Below are 15,050 nucleotides of genomic sequence, written 5' to 3' on the forward strand. Positions count from 1 at the left end.
AGCGCCCTTCTGATCCCCGACCCAGAGCATGAGTGTAACTCTTGACTGCTTTGAATATTTGGTCTGTAGGTCTGGCTTCCAACTGGTTTTATAGGTACGGCAAGCTCCTCACTGATGAGCTTGAATCCGAACAGTACCACTTGTGCTGAAAAAGATTCCAGATCCGTCCAGGGGCCTGGGAAGGTAAGCACCCCTTATGCAGGTGAATATTTGTCAGAAAAAGCATAACTGAAGGTATGCTACTTGTTCTGAGTCACTATCCAAATGTGTAGCTATGTCTGTGTTTGAAGACAACATCGTGGGTTTGCTCTGCATTTTATAAGAAACAAGTGATTAATGTGATGATGGTGACAATGTGATTTGCAGCTATGAATGTGTCTGAGAATTTAATATTTGTTGGTAACTAGTTAGCATCTGGGTTCTTTTTACTCTATGCTGCATGCCATCATATTCCTGTAATGAAATATCTACAGAATGCAACACTGTAAGGATGAAATAAAGGCATATATTGTTATAATTACAATCTAATGAAAGTTAAAAGAACAAATAGAAGATATTTTGAAAGAAAAATATAAATGGAAGACATTTTCACCTGCAGTTTTTTTTCATGTAGATGAGAGTGAATTTGAGGATTTTCTGGTTGACTTTGATGAAGATCTAAAAGCACATCATTCTGTCCAGTGTTCACCACCGCCAGGTAAACTTTATAAACTGATGCAGGCCTGTACAAACAGCCTGAATTGCAATGTATGTCTAGTTTGCTAAACCAGTAGCGTCTAGATTATCATATCATGGTGACATGTTAGGGTATGAGCAGTGGATAGGATTCCCAATTCAATCCATGAAATTTGAAAATGTGCAAAAACAATGCCAACCTGTGGTAGAAAATCCTGTCCCAATCAAGATATTGCACTCTTAGATGTTAGATACTATGCAAAGGACAAGTATTGACCTCCTTGTAATAATTGTATCTGCATTAGATAAACGCTTTTTTCACAAACCCCTTACTTTCCCAAACCCAGCAAGCAAGACACCATATTTCTGATATGACATAACCTGCTACTACTACCCAAACAAAGTGATTATTTGTACTAACATGAATAACTGCATATAGAGTTTACCTAATCTTCATCATGAGATCCATCGTAAGTCCATAACTCCTCTTTAGTTGAAGACAATCTTAAAACGCACTTTCAAGAATTCTGGTTTGTGCTGAAATCTAGGATCATTCCATGCATCCAATCCAGCACCTCATATGCATCTTTCCACAAGTTCTGCATTGGTGTCTGAAGTGTATGTTTTAAGCCTATATAAAATACTTTTTGAGGCACCATTTTCTACTGATGTCAGGTTGTCTTTTCACAAGTTCAAGAAAGTGTCTTCGCCACCGCTATGACTAGGAGTCAAGGGCTAGATGTACGACCATTCCAAATTGCGCCTCCAAATTTGCGCTCACTTGAAAGTCGCAAATTGCGAGTCGCAATTTGGAATGTACAAGAGTGTCAGAGACACTGATTGCGATTCCCAATGGGGTCACAAAATGCAAGGCTCATGAATATTATCAAGCCACTCGCAATTTGCGGCCCCATTGGGCATGGCTGGCCCTCCCAGGGATAGTGACCGGCTGTGCTCAGCAGACCTCCATGTCTGGGGCTGCTGGTCAATAAAGCAGTTTTTTTTTAATGCAGGCCGTTTCCCTTAAAGGAAGACAGGATGCATTTTTTTTTTTAAATCTAACGTTTTTTTATAATTTTTTAAAGGCAGGTAGCGGTCCATGGGACCTCTGCCTGCCCTTAAAAAATATTTTTAGAGCCAGTCACAAAAGGGAAGGGACCCCATCCCATTTGCCACTCCATTACCACCCTATTCAAGAGGGTGGTAAATTGTGAGTGTTTTGCGACCGCGACCGCAATTGCAGTTGCATAACTTTCATACATGGCTAGAGAGTCGCTATTAGGAAGGGAACGCCCCTTTCGAATAGCGAGTCGCAAAAGACTAATTGGCGAATCACATTTTTGGGATAGTCGCAAAATAGTGTTTGTACATGGTCATGTAGGTTTTTGCGTGACGCAATAACTGGTTGTACATCTGGCCCAAGTGTTGATGGGGCTGTACTTGGCCCAGTTTCGCAAAGTCACAGTAGGATGGACTCTGTGACATCAAACACAAATGATTCCAGCCAACACGGCTGAGGCCATGTAGTTTATGTGCCTGCCCACCATACTAGGGGGTAATGCACTTCGATATCATCTATTGTTATTTTTGTTCGTGTACATTACTGGGAGGTCTCAAAAGCTCTCAATGAATCAGGAACTCTTCCCCCCTACCCCCGGCAAATAGACTTCCCTTATTTTGTTTACAAATGATTCATATTTTATCATTCATATCTTACAAAATTAGATTTTTTTATATTGCATAATTCACCTCTCTCAAATCTAGATTTGTCTGTACAATACTATCTGCACTCTAACCCTATTATGTACATCTGATGCCAAATGTCTGTTTTAAGCCTTAAAAAATGTAACTTCTAATGTATGCACTGCAACCTGAAGTGTATATATAAAGCCTCTGGCACTCTATGAGATTAAGCAGTGCATTATCAAAAGCTATATATAAAGAAATATCCTCCTGCTCTTTGTACCGTAAAGAGTGCTACAGTTTGGTCAATAGTATGAGATTATTTGGAAAACATGTTTGCAATAAGATCTTCCCATTGAAATGATGCAATCGGAGTAAGATTAGAACAGAAGGGAGTGAGCATCCATTATAGTGCAAAAGTGCGGTAAATGGCAAAGAACATTCACACTACCATAGTGCAATGCACAGTTAAAACATCTAGATAGCAAACTCAAAAGATTCAACCAGCCTACGAATATTCACCGTAAACTTAAAATAATAAAGCAGTGACTATTGTTGAATCCAATGCATCCATTAAAGCAAACTGATCTAATGTGTTTTCTTTCACAGGACCCTTCAAACCATGTGATTTTCTCTTTGGGAGCTGGTTTATCAGAATCGGTGTCTGGACCGTAGTGATACTGGCCGTCGTTTGCAATGCACTTGTGATTTCCACGGTTTTCAGATCCTTCTTCTATGTATCTTCCATAAAACTATTAATTGGATTGATAGCTACTGTAAATATACTCATGGGCCTGTCCAGTGGAGTGCTGGCGTGTTTGGATATGTTAACCTTTGGCAGCTTTGCTCTTTATGGTGCATGGTGGGAGAGCGGGGTTGGCTGTCAGATTACAGGGTTTATTTTAATTTTTGCTTCGGAGGCATCGGTCTTCCTACTTACAGTGGCAGCGCTCGAACGTGGTTATTCTGTCAAATGTGCTGCCAAATGTGAAACAAAATCTACTTTAGTCTGTGTGAAATTGTCAGTTTTGGTTTCCTTTATTTTAGCTCTGGCAATTGCATTGGTTCCATCTCTTACTTTCAACCAATATGGGATTTCCCCGCTTTGTTTACCCTTGCCTTTTGGGGACCCCTCAGCCATGGGTCTCATGGTGGCTTTGGTCTTGTTGAACTCGCTTTGCTTTCTCTTGATGACAGTCGCCTACACAAAACTGTACTGTAGTTTGGAAAAAGTGGATCTGGAAAATGCCTGGGACTGTTCTATGGTGAAACACGTAGGTTTGCTTCTATTTGCAAATTGCATTCTTTACTGCCCTGTCGCCTTTTTATCATTTTCCTCCTTACTGAATCTTACTTGTATCAGCCCGGAAGTCGTCAAGTCAGTACTTTTAGTGGCAGTGCCATTGCCAGCATGTCTCAACCCTCTTCTTTACATACTGTTCAATCCACATTTTAAAGTAGACCTTGAAAGTATACGAAATAAAACTCAGCTGGGGAAAATATCTAACCACAGAAGCTTAATTTCAGTTAACTCTGAATATGCTGAAAAACAGTCATGCGACTCAACACAAGCTTTAATAACCTTTTCAAGCGGGGGCCTATCATATGACCGGACTGTTAGTTTATCAAAGCCGTTGTCCAATCAAATGACTGAAAACCCTACCCGTCCAGAGATGTCCCCCGGGCCCTGCCGCTAGGATCGCTGGGGGGGGCAATTTTCAGGTTTACAAAATGATCAAGCCTTGAATAAGGGACGGTATTTCACCAGGAGGCTTTAAGCGCCAATTTACAGTTTGCATCACTATCATAAAAGCGCCTCTTTACTGAAGATCAATTCTAGTGCGACTGGGGCAGGACAGTTGGCAGCCTGCTCTGAAATCTATGCGATCCTGACACGTTTCTTTATCGGATCATAAACTGATCTGATGATCATAAACTGAGCTGAAAACAAGGTAGTAAACCAGCGGTGCTTTTCAGCTCCAGATTCCCTATCGATAGTATAAAATAGTATAATTGCTGTTTGTACTCCGAAATTCCACTCGCTCTCAACTGAGCGGATTAAGCTTGACATAATTCGAACGGTGGATACGCCCTGTCTTTAAGGCAACGATGATCACCAATGGATGTACATTCAATACAACATCTCTCTAAAATAGTAACAGTTTTAGTAGCTAAAGGCAGCCAGCACACGTGGCTTTTGATTTACCTCTGCCAGAGAGAATAAGGGGAGCACATCTTGTGGCAAGTAAACGAGGCTCCATGGCTTTGTGAGTCTATCCCGCGAGGCTTTTGAGGCAGAACAGCTTGTTGACTCTTGAACAAGATTCTTGAAACGTAGCATAAGGTAACTGCACACCCGTGTCACATGTGAACGCGGTGCATCCATGGGGTTTTAATGATGTAGTGTGCCGAGTTGTTGTTTTTTGTTTTGTTTTTTACAAAAGGGGTTGTTTAAAAAATAATCAAAATAACTATTTCGTGGAAGCAATACCATTGGAAGTCTTTTCTGAAATTATGAGCACCATAAATGGCTATGCCTGTTTATTTTTGAAAGCTTGTTTGACATGATTTGCCGTTATGTTATGACTCGGAGTTGACAGAAAAGGCCGTTAAAAAAAAAGAGATGTAAATATAGGACTTGTATTTATTATTACAAAAGATTAATTAACATAAAATAACAAAACTATGTACATTATCGAAAAGGATTTTGCTATGTTTTGGATTTTCTGTTCAACCGTTTACTAAATCCCCCTTATGTATATATGGTGTATGTAAATGTGTAGTAAATGTAAATAGATTAAATACTTGCATTTTTATTGGTTTCCGAAATATGTGTAATTTGTAATAAAATTTGCAAACAAATATTGGTTTGTTGTATTTATCGTCGAATAAGAACGAGTTTGTCTGTGTCTACGTGCACACAGCATGTCTTTTAGAGAGCAGCTACTCCTGAATATGCCATGGAACAAAGGACCAAATAATGGATACATATTTTTTTTCAAATATCTTTTTAGTGGCATTTACATAGTACAATACAAAGATGTACATTGAGAGCAGAGGTTGTGTGGCATACAGCATAAAAGGTTGTAAAACAACCACAGCATTACAAAGGTGCCCAAGTCGCATATATAATAGGAAACTTACAACCGGGCTTGTATGACTAAATGAGCAGCAGAGTAAGAACAATTGCCCCCATTTTGTGGCAAGGCTCCTATCTGCCCACCAGCAAACAATCTCAAATAACCGTCTAACGCTTCAAATACAGGGGGGGCAGAGTTGTTAGCCCCCATGCAGTAAGTATGGTATTTCAAGCAAAAAGATCCCTACATATGTGTACATAACAAATCATATGAGTAATGATGCTGCGAAATAACTAACAAACAGGTCACCAAGTTGTTTTATAAGTAGGAGAATGTAAGCCACAGCACTGGAATTCCGGTTCTGCCAGCACAACAATCCAGCCAATGGCCGGGGGAAGAGCAAAGAAGAAGGGGGCAGGGTGGGGACAGGCACGGCAAGCCTCAATAAATGCAATCTAACAACAAAAGGACAACCCACTATTCCCCAAGGAACTGGGTATAATCAATAACATAGAGAGTGAACCTTGAGGAATTATTCAGTATAGCACTTATTAATTACTAATTGTCACAAAAGTGAACCAATAAATTATCCAGACGCAAAACAAAGTTGTTTATATCAAAACATTTTCATTTTTCATATGTCAAATTCATTATATTCACATCAAAATCCTTTTTTTGAGGAACATATACACCAGTTCAAGCACATTGTATAAGGCAACACAAAAACTACTACTGTCAAGGATACACCAATTTTACAGTAGTTTCTTACACCATTTGTTAACATGTATGGGCGAAACATTTCATTAGCCATACAAAAGTGGTTCGTATTCTTCTAAATGATTCTGTTTCCTAAAATGACAACACGAAAACACAAATGGTGTTGTGGCGTCGACGTTCCGGTCTCTCCCAGTTCTTTCACCGAGACCATCCTCAGGACGATTGTTGTTGCACCCACAATCTGACATCAAAACATATAGTGACAATAGAGTTATGCTTATTTTTTCTACAACACGATCGCGTATCTATATAACAAGATCGTCTGCTCACATTACAAACAAAACAAAAAAAACACCCAATGTGCCACAATTCCCTAAAACCTTAACCAAACTCACCAAAAAGTGCACAATCCGTATTTATACTCACTTAAGCACTATGTACAACTCAATCGCGTATAATCCTGTAGAGTAACAAACAGCATCATCCACAATCAATACTAAGTGAAATTCTGACTAAAAACCAAGTGAAAACCATATCTGTAGTTCCTTATGTCCCATATTATGCTTGGCAGTCTTACCTCCAACAAACAAAACAAGTCTCCACTATTACTCGTAAGACTCTTCGGCTTGTATCCTCTAATCTAGAAAATCGAAACGAAGTAAGCTATTAAACACTCATACTCTAAATGACCTCTGTTGTCACGGTACACAACGTGATTAATGTAAGCCTTACTCACTTACTTGAAAATCGGCAGCTTTCAAATAAATCGCTTCTCCGAATCACACGATTTCGGCGTCTGCACCAACGCGTCCGAGGTGTGTGATCTTTAAATTTCCGCGCACGCGCATTCAAGGTCGGAATACAAAAAACCTTCTGAATGTAGAAAAACGTGTTGGCCATATTATAATAGTAAAGAATGGCTAGACCTGTTCTAGAAGTCTATTTTGAATAGCATAAGGTTCGTGTTTATTAACACAATGTGTATCGGATATAAACAAATCTATGGACTGAATGAAAGATGTGAATGAAAGATGTACTCTGCACCTGCCAACAATAACTGAATAGGCAAGACAGATATCAAAGTCCCGTAGCACAGAGCTACTACTGCATCACAAGTATATAGGAGTGAATAATGAACGTGTTGATATAGTACCGTCTGATGCTGACTATGGTACTGCTAACATCTAAAAGTTCATCAACCACACTATAAACACTCTGTCCCTCTTCACTCAAGCACTTTGTTTAGAAAAAGCTACTCAGGAGTTACAGAGTAGCTAAAGTTTGCCATTCCACATACAGATGTAATCCTTTTTCTACTGAATTGGCTGACCAAATCCATTTGTTTTCTTTTAATGTAAGCAGACGATCTACATTCTGTCTAAGTCTTAAACTTTTCACAACCTCTAGAACAAACTATTTTATGTCTTTCGGACCATGCGATTTTTCTAAATAGTGTTCTACAAGGGGTGCAGTTGAAATCTTACATCGGATACGAGACTGATGCTGCATAATCCGTTTCTTCACTTCCTTAGTTTTACCTATATAATACAAGGAACAAGAACATTGTATGCAGTATATAACATTTCGAGTCAGACAATTCGAATGATGATGAAAAACCCATTCTCTTTCATTTAATATACATGATTTCATCATTGAAGTGGTTTCACAAGCCACAAAATGTCCACATAGATAGTAGCCAACCACCGATGACAAACCCCATTGACTTTGTAACGTACTGGGTGCAGGTTCATTGTATGCTCTCACAAGGTGGTCCCTCAAGTTTCTTGCTCTTTTGAATGCAAACCGTGGAATTTTTAACTGTGGTTCCACCTTCTGTATCAGATGCCAATTTTTAGTTATGATTTTCTTTATCAAATTAGACTCGGTACCAAACGTGGTTACACAAGAGATTGAGTCAAAATCATTCTCCTTTTGTTCTTTTGTCTCTAGCAAAGCCACTCTGTCATAATACCAGGCTCGTTTTAATGCCCGCTTGACCAATCTATATGGGTAATTTCTTAATACTAATTTGGATTGTCAGATCTTAGGCTCTCTAAAATAATCCTCCCTTTTGGTACAATTGCGTTTGATACGTAAAAATTGACCAAAAGGGAGGTTGTCACGTAGGTTTCGCGGATGGTGACTGGTGTACTTTAGTAGTGTATTTCTTGATGTTGGCTTGGTTTACAAACTTACTGCCAATGTCCCTTCATCATTCCAGATAGTGAGGTCCAAAAAACTAATGGACTGGTTGTTCTGTTCCATTGTAAATTGGAGATTGCTGTCTTGTTCGTTAAGCCATCTATGGAATTCAAGTAATTTAGTGGAGGAACCTTCCCATACTATACAAATATCATCTATATACCGTAGGTATTTCTTTATGTAGGGCTCAAAGGGATTGTTGTTAAAAATCACTTTGTTCTCAATCACCTTTTGTTCCCCTAACTAAATCATACACGAAGGATAGTACCAGTGTCATAAAAACTCTGGAAGGTGAACCATTTGATGAACAAAACAACATTCTTGTCACAATGGATATAGAGAGCTTGTATACGAGCATACCTCAAACTGAAGCCCTCTTAGTCATTAAAGAGGTCCTAGATGAGCGACCTCGTCCACTATAGGCTCCAAGTGATTTTATTGTCAGTTGTGCAAACATTGCGCTTGGGCAGAATTACTTTATCTGTAATGGTGACTTTTATGGCCAAATAAAAGGAGTAGCCATGGGGGGCGATTTTTGCCCCGGATGTAGCGAATCTCTTTGTTGCAGCATTTGAGAACAAAGTGATTTTTAACAACAATCCCTTTGAGCCCTACATAAAGAAATACCTACAGTATATAGATGATATTTGTCTAGTATGGGAAGGTTCCTCCACTAAATTACTTGAATTCCATCGATGGCTTAACGAACAAGACCGCAATCTCCAATTTACAATGGAACAGAACAACCAGTCCATTAGTTTGTTTTTTAACCTCACTATCTGGAATGAAGAAGGGACATTGGCAGTAAGTTTGTACACCGAGCCAACATCAAGAAATACACTACTAAAGTACACCAGTCACCATCCGCAAAACCTACGTGATAACCTCCCTTTTGGTAAATTTTTACGTATCAAACGCAATTGTACCAAAAGGGAGGATTATTTAGGAGAGCCTAAGATCTTACAATCTAAATTAGTATTAAGAAACTACCCATATAGATTGGTCAAGCGGGCATTAAAACGAGCCTGGTATTATGACAGAGTGGCTTTGCTAGAGACAAAAGAACAAAAGGAGAATGATTTTGACTCAATCTCTTGTGTAACCACGTTTGGTACCGAGTCTAATTTGATAAAGAAAATCATAACAAAAAATTGGCATCTGATACAGAAGGTGGAACCACAGTTAAAAATTCCACGGTTTGCATTCAAAAGAGCAAGAAACTTGAGGGACCACCTTGTGAGAGCATACAATGAACCTGCACCCAGTACGTTACAAAGTCAATAGGGTTTGTCACCGGTGGTTGGCCACTATCTATGTGGACATTGTGTGGCTTGTGAAACCACTTCAATGATGAAATCATGTATATGAAATGAAAGAGAATGGGTTTTTCATCATCATTCGAATTGTCTGGCTGGAAATGTTATATTCTGCATACAATGTCCTTGTTCCTTGTATTATATGGGTAAAACAACCCAGGAAGTAAAGAAACAGATTATGCAGCTTCAGTCTCGTATCCGATGTAAGATTTCAACTGCACCCCTTGTAGAACACTATGTAGAAAAATCGCATTGTCCGAAAGACATGAAATGGTTTGTTCTAGAGGTTGTGAAAAGTTCAAGACGTCGACAGAATGTAGATCGTCTGCTTCCATTAAAAGAAAACAAATGGATTTGGTCAGCCAAAACAGTAGAAAAAGGATTACATCTGTATGTGGAATGGCAAACTTTAGCGACTCTAACTCCTGAGTAGCTTTTTCTAAATAAAGTGCTTGAGTGAAGAGGGACAGACTGTTTACAGTGTGGTTGATGGACTTTTAGATGTTAGCAGTACCATGGTCAGCATCAGAAGGTACTATATCAACACGTTCCTTATTCACTCCTATATACTTGTGATGTATTAGTAGCTTTGTGCTACGGAACTTTGATATCTTTCTTGCCTATTCAGTTATTGTTGGCAGGTGCAGAGTACATCTTTCATTCAGTCCATAGATTTGTTTATATCCGATACACATTGTGTTAATAAACACGAACCGTATGCTATTCAAAATAGACTTCTAGAACAGGTCTAGCCATTTTTCAACATTATAATATTGCCGACACGTTTTTCTACATTCAGAAGGTTTCTTTGTATTCCGTCCTTGAATGCTCCTGCGCGGAAGTTTAAAGATCACACACCGCGGACGCGTTGGTGCAGACGCCGAATTCGTGTGATTCGGAGAAGCGATTTATTTGAAAGCTGCCGGTTTTCAAGTAAGTGAGTCAGGCTTACATTAATCACGTTGTGTACCGTGACAACAGAGGTCATTTAGAGTATGAGTGTTTAATAGTTGACTTTGTTTCAATTTTCTAGATTAGAGGATACAAGCCGAAGAGTCTTACTAGTAATAGTGGAGACTTGTTTTGTTTGTCGGGGGTAAGACCGCGAAGCATAATATGGGACATAAGGAACTACAGATATAGTTTTCACTTGGTTTTTAGTCAGAATTTCACTTAGTATTGATTGTGGATGATGCTGTTTGTTACTCTACAGGATTATACGCGATTGAGTTGTACATAGTGCCTAAGTGAGTATAAATACGGATTGTGCACTTTTTGGTGATTTTGGTTAAGGTTTTAGGGAATTGTGGCACATTGGGTGTTTTCTTTGTTTTGTTTGTAATGTGAGCAGACGATCTTGTTATATAGATACGCGATAATGTTGTAGAAAAAATAAGCATAACTCTATTGTCACTATATGTTTTGATGTTAGATTGTGAGTGCAACAACAATCGTCCTGAGGATGGTCTCGGTGAAATAACTGGGATAGACCGAAATGTAGACGCCACAACCCCATTTGTGTTTTCGTGATGTCATTTTAGAAAACAGAATTATTTAGAAGAATACGAACTACTTTTGTATGGCTAATGAAATGTTTCGCCCATACATGTGAACAAATGGTGTAAGAAACTACTGTAAAATTGGTGTAACCTTGACAGTAGTAGTTTTTGTGTTGCCTTATACAATGTGCTTGAACTGGTGTATATGTTCCTCAAAAAAACGATTTTGATGTGAATATAATGAATTTGACATATGAAAAATGAAAATGTTTTGATATAAACAACTTTGTTTCGTGTCTGGATAATTTATTGGTTCACTTTTGTGACAATAACTCTGCTGAATAATTCCTCAAGGTTCACTCAATAAATGCAATGGCCTCCCCCATTGAATCAGCAGGGGTAGCCTGCACCCTGTCAAGAACAGTCCCTCAATCAATCTGCAGCGATACAGCCTCCATCAACGCAGTGGGTGATGTGGCGGGCATCTCACGCCAGAAACACCTCAGCCGATTGCTCTGCCAATGGCCTGCGCCACACATTTCTGGCATCCTCCCTCAGCATGGCCCCCTCCTCTGCCCTAGCCCAGATGTCAATATCCCCTTCCCATGCCGCCACAGCGGGGCCTATCCTATTCTTCCAGATCATGGCTATGCGTTGACGTGCCAGAATCAGGGCAGGATCTATCAATCTGGTGCCAACCCTTCGCACCCTGGGCCCAGGAAACAACCCCAAAAGACACACCAGTGCCACACAAGGGAGAGAACGTACCAATACGGTGTTAAGTATAGAAATAACGGCTGACCAAAAGGTCTGTAGTACCAGGCATACCCACGAAATGTGCTTGAATCCTGCATCCGGCTCATCACGTCGGGCAAGCCAGGTGCTCCCCTCCTTAAATGAATTGTAGTCTATGGGGAGTCATGTAGGTCATGTTTAGGTAGTTAAACTGGACAGATTTAAAGCCAGCATTCCTGGATACTCTCCTGAGGTCCTCCTTGGAAAATAAGGTGTACACTTTGCAGATTTCTCACCTTTAGGATATTCTCCCAGGTGTCAGACTTGTCCGGAAAACTTTCTTCCCCAGCACTAACTTACCAATATCGCCAGGTGGCAGAAAGTGACTTCAGCCATGACTCTGCCCATCAGACAATACATCACAGGCATATTTTAGGTACCAACTACCTCACTGACATAACTTCCTGTTTGACCGTTTCCTATTTAACGTGGTCTTGCTTTCTGCGTTTTCACAGACAAAATTCCCTGAGGTTCAACAGCAGTGTAAGAAATTGGGTAATTGGTTGATTGGGGTTTGAGCCCTGGTAAGCAGCAACCACAATCCCTGTCTGGTCACACTGGACCGAGTCAAAATCAAAAATTCAGGCCTACCATGATGGATTGCAGGTCAGATATAGTCCCAGATTAGTCCCACTGAAAATGTACCTCCTCAAATTTTGTGCCAAGAGTCCCGTCCGCAATGAAGAGGGCTGCGAGGAGCAAGGAGAGTGTTGTTCGTGGCTGGTCATGGCACAAAGAGCAGGCTGGGTGTCGCGGACGGATGGGCTTGAGCTTTGCTTGGTAGCCCCCCGCGAGTGGTCAATGCTGCAATACAAAGAAATAGGGTGGCGGAGCTTCAAGCTGATTTTTGGTGCGAGCCGCATGGTCTTGGTTCAATCGGCCAGCTGAAGGCAGCGAAGAGCCCAAAAGATTAATTTAAGATCGCTAAGCCACACCAAGGGTCTAGAATCTGAGGGGCACCACTTGGGGTCAGGAAATCGCTGCAGCTGGGTCCAGGAGCTGTTGGGGGAGCCTTAAATGCACCTGAGGCTCTGATCAGGAGGCCAGCATACTAGCAACTAGAAGTCACTCTGGTATACTGGGTTCAAGATGAAGTTCTTCTTTCACAGGCATGAGAGCAGTGGTTCCCTTAGAGCAGCAGCAGTGGCAGTCCTTGCAGCAGCACATCAGTCATTCTTCCTGGTAGAGTATCCACAGGTTCAAAAGTCTACTGAAGAGTTGGTGATAGAGGTCTTACTTTTATGCCCTGGTTCTGGAAGGTGGTAGAAGCTTCTAGACAGCGGCTTTGCAGGGCTTGGAATCCCTGCCTTGGATACAAGCTGGCTACAGTAACAATGTGGGGTTGTTAGGCCCTTTGTGTGAATGCAGTGCATAAGCTATTGAGTTGTAAGTGGGCCCGTGCTCAGTTCCTTCCCCATCCTGTCAGTAGATGGCCCATTCAAGCACACCTAATTCCAATATTGTGCGACTGTCTGGAAGGAATTCACACAGTCTAACTGTCAGCTACACCAAGTTATGTGACCCGAAGACAGGATATAGGCACAAATGGGCTAAGGGGAGGAAAGTGCCAATTTTCTAAAAGTGATCTTTTCAAAATTGTAATAAAAATGTGTTCTTTACCATTAAAGAGAGTTTGTCATTAACATTTCATAGATATCAAACATGACAGAGCCACCAGCTCCTAATAGGTAATTACAGCTTATTAAATGTAATGTTATCCCATAGGAGAGGTTGGTCGTGAAAAACGAATTTAGGAGTTTTTCACTACCAGCACTTGTAAAACTTTAACGCCCAACCTTTTAATTAAACAGCACCCTGCCCTATGGGCTACCTACCGGCTACCTTAGGGGAGTCTTATATGTAATAAATAAGGAGTTTAAGGCTAGGGGAAGGGGTTTTAAATGCCAAGTGAACATGGCAGTTTAAAACGGCATTCAGGCTGCAATAGCATGCCTGGGAAATGTTTTAAAGTGCGACTTAAGTGGGTGGCGCAATAAGTGCTGCAGGCCCACTAGTAACATTTAATTTATAGGCCCTAGGTATATAGTATACCACTCTACAAGGGACTTACTGGTAAATTAAATATGGCAGTTCGGTATAAGCCAATGAAACCATGTTTAGTGGGAGTGAGCACAAGCATTTTAGCACTGCTTAGCAGTGGTAAAGTGCACAGGGTCCCAAGGCCAACAAAAATAAGTCCAGTAAAAAAGGTGAGGCAAAAGGTTTGAGGAAAGACCACACTAAGGCTGTCAGGTGTAACAAGCAACTAGTACAAATGTATTCTCTGAAGGTTTCAGGATTCCAACCCCGTCATAAGTGTCACATGCAGATGTCTCTAAAGAGCCACATGTCACATGCATGTGGTGTCTTAGCTCCTATCATGACACTGCAGCATATGGCTTGTGTTCCCTGATACACCCGAATTCCATTTGGAAGCAAGCAGCCAAGGTATTTTTGGTCTAGGCACACAGGGATATGCCAAAGTGTGCCTGTTTCAGGTACGCAGGCAAGTCCGCTGACAGGAAATGTTCTACCAAAAGGCCCTCTCACAAGAAACTCAAAATCGCCATACGAAAGACAAAGTTTCAATGTCTGATTCCAAGCTCAAAAGATCCAACCAGAAACCTCTGCTCTATCTGTCAAATGTGAGGAGGTCGAGGCTTTCCATCCAGCCACACAGAATATCTTTAAGATAGATCCATTACCCTCTGGGCCTCTCCTAAAGAGCGGATTGTCTCCTTTAGGATTGGCGACTCCAGTGCCTCCAACCCTGACGACACTCGAATATAAGCTTCCATATACTCAAATCTTTGCACCAAGATAAAGGCCATGGACCACGGTGTTATACCCTGAAGCTCAGCGACATCCACACTGCTGCGTCCATCTTAAACGATTTTGTTGCAGCACTTGATGTCACAATTGGCCCCACCCTCAAGGTAGTCTGAAATAATCCAGTTGGGGACGCTAACCACCAGCAGGAGCTTTGCCGTGAGGGTAACGGCCCACCGCTTCTCTGCCCTTGACAGCCATGAGGGGAACGGCTTGGAGGACCAAGCAACGCGCCATGAAGGGAATGGCTGGAA

At 40.9% G+C, this 15,050-nt stretch overlaps 1 protein-coding gene across 1 annotated transcript in view; it reads left to right on the forward strand.

The window, feature by feature from the left end:
• The window catches only part of LGR5 (leucine rich repeat containing G protein-coupled receptor 5), a 1,130,716-nt gene extending 1,125,496 nt beyond the window's left edge, over positions 1-5,220 (forward strand). The window contains exons 17-18 of the mRNA XM_078673922.1: positions 614-697; positions 2,968-5,220. Of these exons, the coding sequence (XP_078530048.1) occupies positions 614-697; positions 2,968-4,055 (1,172 nt within the window). The 3' untranslated portion in view covers positions 4,056-5,220. The remainder of the gene's footprint in view (positions 1-613; positions 698-2,967) is intronic.
• Positions 5,221-15,050: the final 9,830 nt, after the last annotated feature.

Source organism: Lissotriton helveticus, chromosome 1_1, assembly GCF_964261635.1.
Source record: "Lissotriton helveticus chromosome 1_1, aLisHel1.1, whole genome shotgun sequence".
Lineage (NCBI taxonomy): Eukaryota > Metazoa > Chordata > Amphibia > Caudata > Salamandridae > Lissotriton > Lissotriton helveticus.